This window comes from Spermophilus citellus (assembly GCF_964194105.1).
Source record: "Spermophilus citellus genome assembly, chromosome: 1".
Taxonomy (NCBI): Eukaryota; Metazoa; Chordata; class Mammalia; order Rodentia; family Sciuridae; genus Spermophilus; species Spermophilus citellus.
The window spans coordinates 33,899,701-33,913,347 of NC_138182.1; the positions used below are offsets into that span (position 1 = coordinate 33,899,701).

General features: G+C 35.5%; 1 protein-coding gene across 1 annotated transcript in view; it reads right to left on the reverse strand.

The window, feature by feature from the left end:
* The window catches only part of TRPC4 (transient receptor potential cation channel subfamily C member 4), a 207,034-nt gene that overhangs the window by 122,353 nt on the left and 71,034 nt on the right, over nucleotides 1-13,647 (reverse strand). Inside the window, exon 2 of the mRNA XM_081309016.1 lies at nucleotides 13,160-13,564. Coding sequence (XP_081165142.1) covers nucleotides 13,160-13,537 — 378 coding nt within the window. The 5' untranslated portion in view covers nucleotides 13,538-13,564. The remainder of the gene's footprint in view (nucleotides 1-13,159; nucleotides 13,565-13,647) is intronic.

A 13,647-nucleotide genomic window follows, 5' to 3' on the forward strand; every position in this document is an offset into this window, starting at 1 on the left:
AACTGAAATAAAACCTGTTTTCTTATAATATATTGTTTTCTGTACTTTGTACTCCACAAAATTTACTCAATCCAGGATATGGGGGTCTTGGTGACCTAAGACTTTGAAGTAGATTCTTGTCCTGCTAACCACCTGCTTGAACTCAGGATATGGTTGTCTAACACCTGCTCAAACCCAAGATGTGATTGTGAGTTGCTGTACTAATTGCTGTCTTAACTTCTATGATTGGCTTGCTTGCACAATGCTAAGGAAAACCCCTGAGTTGTGGCTTCTGTCTTTAAGTTCCTAGGATCAAGGCCAGGAAATTGCTGTTCTCCCAGAGAGCTTCAGTCTCTACAAGTGGGTGACAGTCCCTGGCCAGGTAAATAAAGCTCTCATTGATTTGAATTCAGATTTAGAGTGTTTTCTGAAGTGCCCCCCCCATAACAGTTGCACAGTGAAAAACATTGTAATCTACCAAACAATAAAGGAAAGAATTTAAAGTACATGACTGTTAAGTTCTTGACTGATGTTCAAAACTAACATGTGTATTTTTAAAGGCCTCCAATATTCACCAGGTGGCAGTCTTTTTTCTAAGTATGATCAAAACAAACTTGGTCTTTTTACCTGTGCTAGTAAAAGAGTGACACAGGTGCACAGAGACTGTGCATTCATCCTGAGAATGCTGGATTTCAATGCTCTGTCTCTTCTGAAAATATACCCTGTTAAATATCCCTAAGGGACCTGATTATTTTCTATGAGGTCATCTCTCATCACTTTTCTTCATATTGATGTTCCTTTTCTTTCCTTTTCCACCATTAAGCATTCTTTAGAATAAGAAGCCAAACCTTAAGATGATATTTATATTTACATTTTTTTCCTTGTTCCACAAAAGAGTTCAGGCTGACATTTAACGTATAAATGTGATAAACGTTTCTATTTGTAGACAAAAACTGAATTTTAGACTTTGCTTAAGAACCAATATGGCTGGTTAAGGTAAATTTCCTTAACTTCCCTTGGTTTCACTTTCTGTCTATGAAGGGTGGTGGCTCCAGGAGTCTCTATGTGCATGAGGGTGAGATCAGAATGGCCTTTAGTTTCCTCAAGTTCAAAATTTCAATATAGACTCTGCTTATTGGTTGAGAGAATCAGGTAGTCTGTCATGGGATTAAGAAGAACATGTGCATTAAAAGGAAAAATGCATCCCAACAGGTGCTTCCAGAACACACAATTTAATCATAACCTCAAGTCAGGGTTAGATTTAGTCTAGGAAGCATCAAATGGAATAAATATACGATGCACAAATGTGATGCAAACTTCCTTAAGCTTGATCATTTAAAACCAGGACAGGAGAATCAAAAGCACCTTAGATGGCAAAGAATTAATGGGCCCTGATCCTCTAGGATAATGTAATAAAATTATGAATCAGTAAAATAAATATAAGTTTAACTCTACTAAATACAAATATTGAACGTTTCAGCATTTCATTGATAGATAGACCTAATAGCTATATGTGTGCATAGCCAAAATACTTCAGTGTTTCCATCCAGGATGTATTGTATATTATGTCTTTCTATGCTGGAAAATTCATAGGTTATGCCAATATATTACGCTGGCCCCCAAATCACTGAATGGTTTTTTAAATACATTTTTACCACTGTCATAGAAACACAATGGTACTTATCTCTATATTGCATTACTTATATTGAATTCTTAGTCTCTGTGTCATGCATAATTTACTGTGGCTATTTCTTAAGCAGTAGATACTATCCCCTACTCTCACAAAACATAAATACAATTAGAAAATCAATATCGTATAGAAAACAGAATGAAGATGCACTTAAAATACAATTTAACTTGAAGTCGCAATTGATTGCTGGATTACATTTATTGAGATAAGAATTACTTATGTGCAAAAAGGACCCATGTGCAAAGACTTGGTTGCCAGCTTGTGGTGCTACTGGGCCATGCTAGAACCTTTAGCAGGTGAGGCCTAGTGGAAGCAATGTTTTGGGGGGAAGAGCCCTTGAACGGGACATTGGGATCTCAGATCTTCCCTGTCTTGCCTCCTGGCTGCCATTAAATGAGCAGTTTCCTCTGCCACATGCTTTTACTAAGATGTGCCATCTAGCCACAGTCCCTAAAGCATTGGAGTCCACTGAACATTGCCCAAAACTTCTGAAACTGTGAGACAATATGAACTTTTCTTCCTCATAATTTTTTATCACAGGCATTTTGTCACAGTGATTGAAGACTGGCTCATATAGTCATGGTGGGCAGTCAAAATAATTTTAGAGATAAAAGAAAGAAGAAATATGTAACTCCCTCATTGAAACGTTGTGCACTGTCTTTGGGATCTCAGACCTTCCCTGTCTTGCCTCCTGTAACTGTGACACACAGAATACTTGAGAAAATCAACTTAAAAAGAGGAAAGTCTTACTTTGGCTCATGGTTTTAAGATTTTAGTTTTAACCTTATCACTTTGGACCTGTGCTGACACAGTACATCCAGTGGGGGCACAAGGTGGAGCAAAGATGCTCATCTCATGGCAGCCAGGAAGCAAAGGAAGAGAGAGAGAGAGAGAAAGAGAGAGAGAGGAAGAAACCAGGATCCTAAATTCCTTTAAGAGTACATCCTTATTGACTAACTCCCTTCAATCAGGCCCCACCTCTTAAAGAAGCTACCAGTCCCAATAGTGCCCTCATCTTAGGACCAAGCTTTTAACCTATCAGCCTTAAGAAGACACATAGGATCCAAACCCTAACACTCACCCAAACCAGGAAAGAGTAAGTGTTGACTGGAAAAATTCCTTTTACTATGTGAGACGTAAAAATTTTAATACTAGACATCAGCTAGTACTAGTGTGATCTCATCTCTAGTCTGTTTTATTAAATTTAGTCAATGTTTATTAAACCCATGCTACATATCAGAATTCCATCCTGTATAAGTAGAAGGAAAGAAAATCAACATTTAAGGAAGAGGGAAAAGCTGCTTGATATATAGGTAACAGAATGTTAAAGCTGCAACTTTTACAGGTACCCAATGTAGTGGAGGAGAGATTCCTGAGTTCACAACTTTTGGATTTCTCGTTTAAAGGTTGTAAACTACACACACACACACACACACACACACAGAGAGAGAGACAGAGAGAGAGAGAGAGAGAGAGAGAGAGAGAGAGAGAGAGAGAGAGATAATATATCAAGAGAAAAAAGAGGAAACTTTGAATTGAGACAAGTATGTCTATTACCAAAGAGTAGGTAGGCTTGGAACGACCAGTACAACAAATAAATTTTATTGGAGGAAGAAAATCCATTACTGAAGTTTATTTTAAGGGCAGTAGAAAGAGAAAACATGATACTAATGTTTTACTATAAATCGAGTCCATGCCAGTATAGATACACAGAGCAGCAAAACATAGAAAGTGATAACACGAGGCATGAAAAGTTGCATAGAATATGATGATAGCAAAGAAGAGGACCATCGAACATAATGTTTCATAATGTATCTCATATGTAAATGTAGAAAAAGTTTTGTGTTGTCTTCAAATATCTTCCTGCAGCATGGCCAGCAGGATCTGTCTCTGCATTGTCAGCCATGAGGTTTCAGTTCAGAAATGAGCTCCTGCCAGAGTTCCTGGCTGTGCCGAGTCAGCCCTGCCACTGGAGCACGCTGACATGTGCATTGCTTGACATTAATCTCCCACACTCTTGTTAATGTGCTGTTCTCACCTCCCTCTTCCCAGCAATTTCTCAATATGCCAGCAGTGTCTCCCTTATTACTGCCAATCTCTTCCTACAACAATCTAGGGAGAATGGAGGAAAATGGATATCCAGTTTTATTAAACCAATAATTGAATGCACTTAAGGTTGGTCAGGAGGTTCTGGCTGAAGAAATTTTAGAACACTTCTGCAGTCAAGGGCATGGACAGATCTATGCTTCTCAAGAACAAAACTTTATTCCTAGACCAGGGCAAGTTCTGAAGGGCTGAGATTGCTGGATAAAGTAACCAGGCAATCTGGCAAAAGTAAAAGCAAAGAAAACAGTGAAATTCTTGAATCTCACTTGGGCAAGTGATTCCATCAATGGAAGCCTAAATTTCCTTATTTATATCAGTTCAATATAAGAGAAAGAAATCAGTTAAGTAAATGTGAAAATACACACCAGACAGTTCCTATGGATTTTTTTCTAAGTTATCTAAGCCCGTTAGCTAGTAATGACTGCTTGGACAAATTTAATGAAGACTATAGGGCTGCTTTGAGAGTGGGGAATAATGAACTTTGCAACTCGGTGGTGTCTACACTGGAGCTGGAGGGCAGAATGGCACTTTTAGTCGTCCCTCAGTATCCAGTGATCCAACCACCATAGGCTGAACACATTTGAAAACAAATTGCCTCTGTACTGAATGTGTACAATTTTTTTCTTGCTATTTCCCAAACAATACAATATGCCCACTACTTACTTAATAGTTATCAGTGAAACAAATACCTAAGAAAATCAACTTATATATGGGCTGGGGATGTGGCTCAAGTGGTAACGTGCTCGCCTGGCATGCTCAGGGCGCTGGATTGGATCCTCAGCATCAAATAAAAAATAAAGATGTTGTGTCCACTGAAAACTAAAAAATAAATATTAAATATTATTTCTCTTTTTTTTAAAAAAAAGAAAATCAACTTATACAGAGAAAAATTTTGGTTCTGTTTTGGAAATTTTGCTCCACAATTCTTCAGCCTGCTTGTTTGGGGCCTGTGGTAAGGCCGCACATCATGTTGGATGTGCATGTTGGAGCTAGTTGTTCATCTCATGACAGGGAACAGAAAGGAGGAAGAGGAACAGCCCCCTCCCCATGATTGGAAGACCTACTGCTTGGACCCACCTTCTAGAGATTCTACGACCTCTAGTAATGCTGCAGGTTAAATGGCCACATATATGTCAAACCAAGCATTTGACATATATGTGGCCATTGGGAAACATTTCCGACGGAAACTGTGGCATATATTTTAAGTACTCCAGAGATGACTCAATGCATATAGGAGGATGTGCATAGGTTATATGCAAATATTGTCCCATTATCCACACAGGAATTACTTAAGCATCCACAGATTTTGGTATGTAACAGGATCCCGTAGAGTTATACATCTCTTGCAGATACTGGAGGATGTATAACTCTACTTAGCTACTGATGGTGATTTTAGATAAGTTAGCCTCTCTTTCTAAAATGACAACAAGGAAAGAACTTATAACAAAGGTGGTTATGAGATATAAATGAGGTAACATGTATAGTGGTCTCAGAAGAATGCTTAATACACTGTGATGTTTAATGACTGTTAATAATTTTATTATCCCTTGAGCTATGACACTGTGATAAAATGTAATGTATATGTACAAATTACCTATGTTTATTTAATCTTTGAAATGGTGTATTGTTTTTTTGAGAAAATCAGTCCATAAACTACCAAATGAAGATTCACTAATATTTTGGAGAGTAAAGAAATACACAGAATATCCATATCCATATCAATAAATACCCAGCTATTTCTAATTTACATTTTGCTCATCATGATATTATTAGATCAAAAAGTCACATTTGTAGATAGTAATACTAGTGTTGCTTAATGATAAAGCTTAAATCTTTCAACCAAATTGTAGACTTTCCCTTATAGATTCCAGAGATCAAGCACACATGTTGACTTGGGTTCCACTTGAGCAGTGTTGAGAATGGGGCCACCATCACAACCTTATTTAAAGAGATTTTGCACCCAATTGACAAATCTGAAACCATCAATTTACTTGACTCTCCAAAACTAGTCACTCTTTCTGGGTGGGTTTCAGAATTGTCTCAATGGGCCATACTCTGTAACAGGTCTCAGATGTTCAAAGCTCACAGTTTGGAACTATTGTCAACTGTTTCTATTAAATGATTCAAACAACTGTGACTTGGAACACTGACATATCTAGAAATTAATTGGTCCAGAAAACGCACTTACAAAGCACAATTTGTAATAATGAAAAAAAGAACATTTTTTATAAAATCTGCTTCTTGAAAAGAATATTTAAAATTCTACGCTAATTTAATCACCCTTTGCCTGTGTTTCTGATATTAAAGCAATAAAAATCCACTCATATTTTTTTCTTTAATCAGAGTACAAATGAATATAGCAGGTTGAAAGAAAAAGACCTGTTTAAAACAGTTACAAGGCATTCCATTCATCACATGTAGTTTTATAATTCCCAATTATATTAACACCATATGTAGTCATTTAATTACAATTATTAAATGACTCACTATTATACCTAAATGACCAATTTTTTCAAAGTATCATAATTAATGAAGAAGTTCAATTAATAGGCTGCTCACGGAAACATATGTTATTGTTTGTAGATTTAATCACAACATTTTTTAATGGTTTGGAGAGAGCCAATAAAAATGAACCCCCAAAAGCTTTTCACCAAAGCCCATATTTGAAAGATTAATTTTATTCTTTCCTGTTTTAATACCAACTTGCTTTGCATACCAGCATGCACCCTTCATGGTGCATTTGCTTTGAAGAATTTTTAGCCTCTTCAATGGACACACACATTTTTAGTCAAATTAAATACAATATATAAAAAGTGCTTTGGTTGTAAAAAGATAATCGCTTTCAAATGGCATCCCGTTGGAGGGATTTACATTTTTTTCTGGGATATTTCAATGTTAACACAATATATGTTAACTGTTAAGTCTTCATAACCACACAGTGGACTGGAACTGTAGCTCCCTTCTTATTTATGAGAAGGTCAAGGTTCAAATGACTCAAATGATTTTCCTACGATTATGAGAAGACTCAGGTCTAAATCTTCCTCTCTCTAAATTCTCTTCACTATTTCTCACTCCCTGTTACCCAAGGGACCTGCACAACTCAGAAAGGCCTAAACACCTGGAGATCTGTTTTATTGCTGGGAGATGTTTCTGTTTTGTTTTATTGTTTATCTGATTTTTCAGAAGGGGCTGAAATCTTCTCTCTTGCGGGTTGCACACATTGGTTTTTAACTTTCGTAGTAAGTGTGTTATGCTGAGAAGAAAGAGGAAGAGAATATTTTTAAGAGGGATTATGTATAATTTGCTGACTGAGGAGGCTAAATGGTGTACTATTTAATGAGTCAGAATAATCAGTTAGCTTAAACCACTTTATCATATTAATAGCGTGGCACAGTACATTTTCAAAAAATTCTTTCATTAGGCACAGAATTATTCAGATCTCTCATGATTGTCATTTGCCAGCTGACTACACACAATCTATGCTCTATATTGTAGCAGCTTTTAAACTCCCTGCTGTGGAATAATAAGACATAATTCATTTTTTTTAGTCTTTTGAAGCATTTGTTTATGTTGACTAATTTACATTCTAGAGATCAAATTTGGAGACAATTTTCAAATGTTTCATTGTTAATAGTAGATTAAGAAAATGTTGTAAACAACTTTTCTACTGATAACTTACATCAGACTATAAAGAAAGTGTTGTATCTAGCTGTGTCTCAAAATGGGATAAGCATTTTGGGGGTAAAGATGAATCCCTTCACTGCTTTACTATAATTCTTTTTTCTCTCATTCTCTCACTCTTTTATCCTGTCTGAATTTTGACAGTACCTAACTTACAGCTACACTGATATTTAGGCTTATTTACTGTCCACATTCAAGATTTGACCTAAGACAGAAATATAATAAAAACAAATGAAAAAGAGAAACCTCAATTAGGTTAATCTTAAAGGAAAGTTGAAATGTTTTCATTCTGTAGAGGACTCTAGGATTGTAAGAACCAGTACTTATAGGATGACTTGTTTTACATGTGAGTTAATAATCACTGTATTAATTTCATGGAACTGTAGAAGGCAAATTACTTCTACCAAAGTCTAATAAAGAAAACCCAGTGATGAAAGAGTTAAGATTGAACTTTTTCAGAATATCTAATTCTTGAAGCTCAAAGTAAATGAAAACAATTTGAAAAAAATTACATTTGTGTAAAATATATATGTCTATACCTAATAACCAGAATATATTGATTAGATCTATATCAGTTAAATGGTGCTCTGTACTTCTATTTAGCAGCATCTATTTTTGATTGAATGTATATTTTCATTAACGTGATAATGCCAATCTTCTATTTAATATGCTGTTTTTTTCTGATTTCCTAATATACAATGTTTCTAAAGTGACAACATTGTATTAGGAAATATGCCAAAACTACACAAAAGAAGGTTCCTGTATACACTATAATGAAAGGAAAAACGTACACTAGCTCAAATTCTTCATTGCTTTCCCTGAATTGGGTTTTTGTTTACAATAATTATATTTTTCACTGAACAAAGGAGACCTGTACTCTAGAGAGTATATTGTCATGTTTAATTTTGTCTTTTCGGCAACTTTGTATTATTAGTAAATAAGTTTGTCAATAGGGAGACAGAAATAAAGGCATAATACAGTAAGACTGTTAATACTATTATGTTTGTATTTACTTGTTACCTTGTGAAAACACTTTTGAAAAATATGAAGCTTTTGAGAAGCAGATAAGATTAAGACTATGATCTTTATTAACAACAAAGAAAGATTCAGAGACTTCAATTAGTAAGGGGTGATGAGGGCTAGAACGATCATTTCTATCACTCCACGCTTTGCTCTTTTCCAGCATGACACAGCTTCTGACAACTGTTTGTCCTTAGTGCATTGCATGGCAAGGAGTGTGTGGGGCCACAATTAGTATTTATTAAACAACCAAATTATAAAATATTCAGGATAGAGACACAAAATATGTAGAATTAAACTCTTTTAAATCTGTCAAGTTTATATCCTGGATTAGGATAATTAACTAATGATTTCAATGACTTCCCTTCTAATGGGTGCATTGAGGAGAGCCAGGTCAGCATGGTGGCTGTCTTCAGGAACTCTGGAGTTCCAGTGATGATACGTCCTGGCTTTGTGATCTGGAAATTGTTACTCAAGCCTTTTTGTATTTCATTTCCCCATAAATGAAAAGAGATCAGATTAAATGAGAAAAAGTCAAATTCTTACCATAGCCACTGGCAAAGAGACAAATATAATGAACATTATCTAACATTATTGTCGTGGTCATCATCACCATCATCATCATTATGATTCTATTAAGGCTGGGTGATAGCTAAGGTTTTATAGTCCTTGTAGTCAAATCAAATCCCAGGTACTAGTGAGTCCCCTGTCCTTACTCTGTTTTATGCAGTAAAGTGATTGGATTAAATGATCTCCAAGATGCCTCCTGCTTACAAATCCCATATTCTTTATAGTAGAGCTTTAAAATAAAATGTTCTTCAGTGAAAATGTTCCAGATCTTAACTTTGAACTAATAAATATTATTTAGCAAAGCCTTTTACCCAAAAGAGGGAGAATAATAAAGGTCTACTAAAATTGAGAAACACTCATATATTAAACAACATTTAATAGTATTTAGGGGAATTAATTAAAATCTCCTGAAAACCAGGTTAATATAGTAGAATTCCACACACCTAACATTAGATAGATAGTTGTAAGTACTCTGTAACTTCCAATACCCCCTAAGTCACTGTTGCTCAAAATGTCATTTGCAGATCAGTAGCATTAGCATCATCTGGGAACTTGTTAGAAATACAAATCCTCATTTGGGACCTCATTTCAAACCTGCTGTGTTAGAGAATGCAGGTGGTGTGCAGCAATCTGTCTATGAATAGGCCTGCCCAGTGATGTCGAGGATGCTAAAGATTGGGAGCCACTGATGTCAATGAAGGATGGAAAAACAAGTTCTGCCTCCAAAAAACATTTACTGGAGCACATCAAACTGAAATTGAATCCAGCCTTAGAAGACATCTAAGAGAAAAGTCTACTGCAAATAATTAAAAGTCAAGTAACCAATCAACTGACTTAAAAAAGAGGCTAGGAAGTCATTCTTGATTTTTCCCTCTACAGAAATAAGGTGTAAAAAGGTTAAAGAAAAGTTTTAGAAGAATACCAGTGAAATAATTCTAGCAGTGAATTCTTCCCAGTAAAAATATATAAAGTTCCACCTTTCTGCTTAGTGCAGAGTACTAGTTTCTTCATGCTGTACATTATTTGAAAGAAATGAACAAATTGTTGCTCTTTTAGTGTTTTATACAGTAAATTTTGAAAAACCCCTAGAAGCTCAATACCCTGTTTTATGAATGTCTATATTAAAAGTAAAAGGAAAATATTCTCCATCTCAGTTGATGGTGTTAATTTTCCAAGGTATAAATCCATGAACATTCTTTCTCTTTTCCTCCAAGGCCCTCCGTTGTTCTCTCATGCCCTCTATCTAACAGCACTGGGTATTTACCTGCTCTAGCCAATTTCATCTTGTAATTATTAGAGAATTATTTTTGTCCTCATTTCCATTGTAACCACCTCTATTTACATTCCCATGTTTTGGTTTCCTGTCCTTCTTCCTAACTATAACTTAAGACTCTGCACAATAGGAATGACATGTCCTTAGAACTCAGCACAAGGCCTGGCAGAACAATCATCCAAAAGTTGTTCCTTGGTTAATAGGAACAACTTGAGGATGCCTTTGAAAAGTGCATCTTCTTCCAGAGAAAGAAATAAGTGACAGATTTGTTAAAAAAAAAAAAGGGGGGGATGTATTTCTAGTAAGTATTCTAATAATTAGATTTGTGTGATGTTTCTATTAGACTCTCTCTGCCGACCTTATTTTATAACATTACATTTACTTTATCCAGTTGGCTACTATTTTTTCATGCTTTAATATCTGACTTTAATGACTACCACAAAATTAATGACAGTGTATTTCAGAATCTTTGAGCATGGATATCTACACATCTGGAAATTATAATCATACACAGAATGTTTTCAACAATCACAAAAATTATCTAAAAAAATTACAGATTATGAGATAAAAGAGTTATATCAAGAACACATTGCTACCTACAACACATTGATTTATAGAAACTGTCATTCCAGAAGATGGTGGCCTTGCTTAAAAGAGGTATTACCTATAAAAATCACAGATACTCTATCATGCTCTAGTGAACTATCTAAGCCCTATGGACATCTTTTATGTGCTAGGCTATGTACATTTCATTTTGCTAAAACCTCATTTTCATTGTACAGCCCAGTATACCAGGAACTATAAGGTAGATTGAAATTGATCTTTCAAAATTATGAAGTTCAAACAAAAAAGATACAATTATTGTTTATTCTCAGTGCCTTTGGTGAAGAGGAATTCTAGAAAGTACAAATAGAAAAGGAATTCTTGGCCAGCAAACTGAAACAGGAGAAGTCTTCCAGAAACACATGGTCTGGGATACTTCAGACTCCTGGCAGATTGCAAACCTTTACTGTCTTTTATTAATCAGGATCCAGATCAAGTGTCTCAAAGGAGCCAGGACCTACTTGTGAGACTAGGGTTTAGCTTAGAAATTGAACATCTTCCAACAAACACTCTCATAATAGCAGATATCTTCTCCAGACACCAAATTACTCCGGTCAGCACAAATGTCATTGTCTAAAGAGCCAAAGTTATCTAGAAAATAGAACTAAGAATGCTCTTTAGTAACACATGAAATGACAAATTCAATGGTAATTTTATTCCATAGACTTCCTTCAATATAAAATGATCTCTACCACAGTTTCAATATCTGTCTCACAGGTGTCTACATAGGCATAAATAAGAAGGTGTACAACATAATACATTGCTATTAGAAAAAAAAAAAACAGTTGCTTTAGGTGTATGATTGTGGAAGGAATTTCAACACCTTAGTGGTGAAACTCTGGGATGTAACATAAAATACATCTTTCAATATTACTGTTCTAGGTCTACTCCAGTCTAGGTTTGTTCACACTTGAGACTGGATGAGAAAAATAGACTTTCCTATCAATAACTTTTACAAATATGGTAAGAAGCTAACATAAGCAGCAACCAATAAAATAAACAACAAAATCTGGACAAAGGAACAAGCAAAGAGGGGCTAAGACTGTGCAGTGTAGTTTAACAAGCCTTTGGTTTAGTTAATGGGAAAGGTAGGAAGGGAAGAGACAGACTAGGGACCATGATACACAGGCTGCTGAGAAGACAGAGAGACACACAGCCACAGCTTTTCATCCTAATAATGGCAAAGACTCTGATAAAACTCCTCCAGGAAAACAAAGATAAGAGGGTGGCCACAGCAGAGCTTGCTTCAAAAGAATGTCACACCTTCTAATATGTCATTTGTAGAGACAAGAGATTTTTGTATTATCCAACAGGGCAGAAATTGCTAGAGTTGTAATAACACAAATTTTTATATAAGATTTTTTTTTTGTAAGACAGATTTGAAGCCACCACAGTATCTGCAAGTCTTTGCAATGAGTACATTAGCCTTAATGAAGGAGAGTGAAGTGTCAGTGTGAATGTAAACACAATAAAACAGACTGTTCAGACACAGGACAGTAACAAAGGGAAGGATTTAGACAGACAAAACACACTGCTCATTCATTCCTATCTCTGATTTCTCTGCTTCTCTACTGGTAAAAAAAAAAAAGGCAGATAGAAATTTTTTAAAAATGACATTACATGTATAATGGTATGCTACTTCAGTTCATCTTCTTAATAGCAATAAGCTATACCTACAGTTTTGCCACTAGTAATTTGATATAAGCCTACATTCAGAGTTCATTTGTCATCTAGTAATCATTTTTGTTTCTTTCTTTAAAGTCTCAATTTAAAAAACCCACTACAATGTGTTAAAGGACAATATCAAAATTAGATGGTAGAACTCACTTTTTCCTTAAGATGCAGAAACTTAGAATAAGCAAGGATGTTAAGTAGGAAGATAAACAATTTTGTTTGGTGGTGTAGAATGTTAGAAACCAGAGGAAAAACACCCACACATACACATTCAGTCATCACTAAAATAACACATTGTACGTTCCATTGAGTTGTTTGCAATTTATGAGAAGCCTACACAGGTTGCTTTGTCTTCAGTTTTTCACCACCACATTTGATTTGCCAAGACAAGAAGTGCAAGGGGAGGTGACAATTGTAGGATATGCAGTGTATACTTAACAGTATTTTTCCATTATAATAGTTTTGATTTTGATACTTATATTTCTAAGATTTTCAGGGAATTTGAACATCTAAAGAAACTTCCCGCAGGAAAAATAAATGAAAAACCGCATGTGTGCATGTACCTGTTTTTCTCCGCTTGGCTTTTTGTGGTTCAGTAACAGCTCAACAGCTCCAACGACCTCTTTTCTGATAGCATGTAACAGAGCATCTCCAACATAGACGTTGAAGCTTAAGAGTAGTTCAATGAGCTCCAAGTTCTCATTTTCAATTGCAATGAGAAGAGCAGTCCTTCCCAGAGGATCGATGCAATTAATATTGATTTTAAAATAAATTTCAGCTTCCTCTAGGGATTTCTTGACACTGGCATAGTCTCCCTTCTCCACGGCATTCAAGTAGGCTTTCTCTGATGGTGAGAGTTCGGATTCTGCTCGGACTATCCTCAGAGGGATGCGATCTCTGTAGGGGGCATTAACATTTCTTTTGTAATAGAACTGAGCCATGGTTCATGCCATGCTATTTCTTTAACTCTGAAAGCACACACAGAAAACACAAGGGTTAGTGTTAGTATACTTTTAAGTTATTTTGCATCTGAATTCTTTCTCAACTCGAA